Raw genomic sequence first — 394 nt, forward strand, 5'->3', positions numbered from 1 at the left:
TACCAAAACTCCTCCAACGCCCCCCCCTCCTCCTCCCCCCTCTACCTACCAATTTTCATAAACTCGAGTATCCTCTCCGTTTTCTCTGGCGAGTCTTGACCCGTCGCCTTCAAGTACTGCATCATGAACACATTGGGAGCAAAACTGGCCATGTTCTGTTCTCCGCATCCGTAGGGCATGCGGATCAGCGAACCCAGGTTCTGCGAGGGAAAAAGGAAGGGAGAGTCATTAATCCATGGATAAAAGAAATGATGAGGTATCACTGGTAAATGGAGTTTAGCTGTTGTTATTGACCGCGATCGAAGGGGATAAAAAAATATGTTGTAAGAAGTGATTGAATGAGATGATGAGAGAAAGAAGATGGATAAATTTGTAGTAAGTAATAAGTAGTAAC

At 44.7% G+C, this 394-nt stretch overlaps 1 protein-coding gene across 1 annotated transcript in view; it reads right to left on the reverse strand.

The window, feature by feature from the left end:
• LOC119592434 (alpha-1-inhibitor 3-like) overlaps positions 1 to 394 on the reverse strand; it is a 14,695-nt gene that overhangs the window by 5,737 nt on the left and 8,564 nt on the right. Inside the window, exon 13 of the mRNA XM_037941258.1 lies at positions 50 to 200. Coding sequence (XP_037797186.1) covers positions 50 to 200 — 151 coding nt within the window. The remainder of the gene's footprint in view (positions 1 to 49; positions 201 to 394) is intronic.

This window comes from Penaeus monodon, chromosome 30 (assembly GCF_015228065.2).
Source record: "Penaeus monodon isolate SGIC_2016 chromosome 30, NSTDA_Pmon_1, whole genome shotgun sequence".
NCBI lineage: Eukaryota > Metazoa > Arthropoda > Malacostraca > Decapoda > Penaeidae > Penaeus > Penaeus monodon.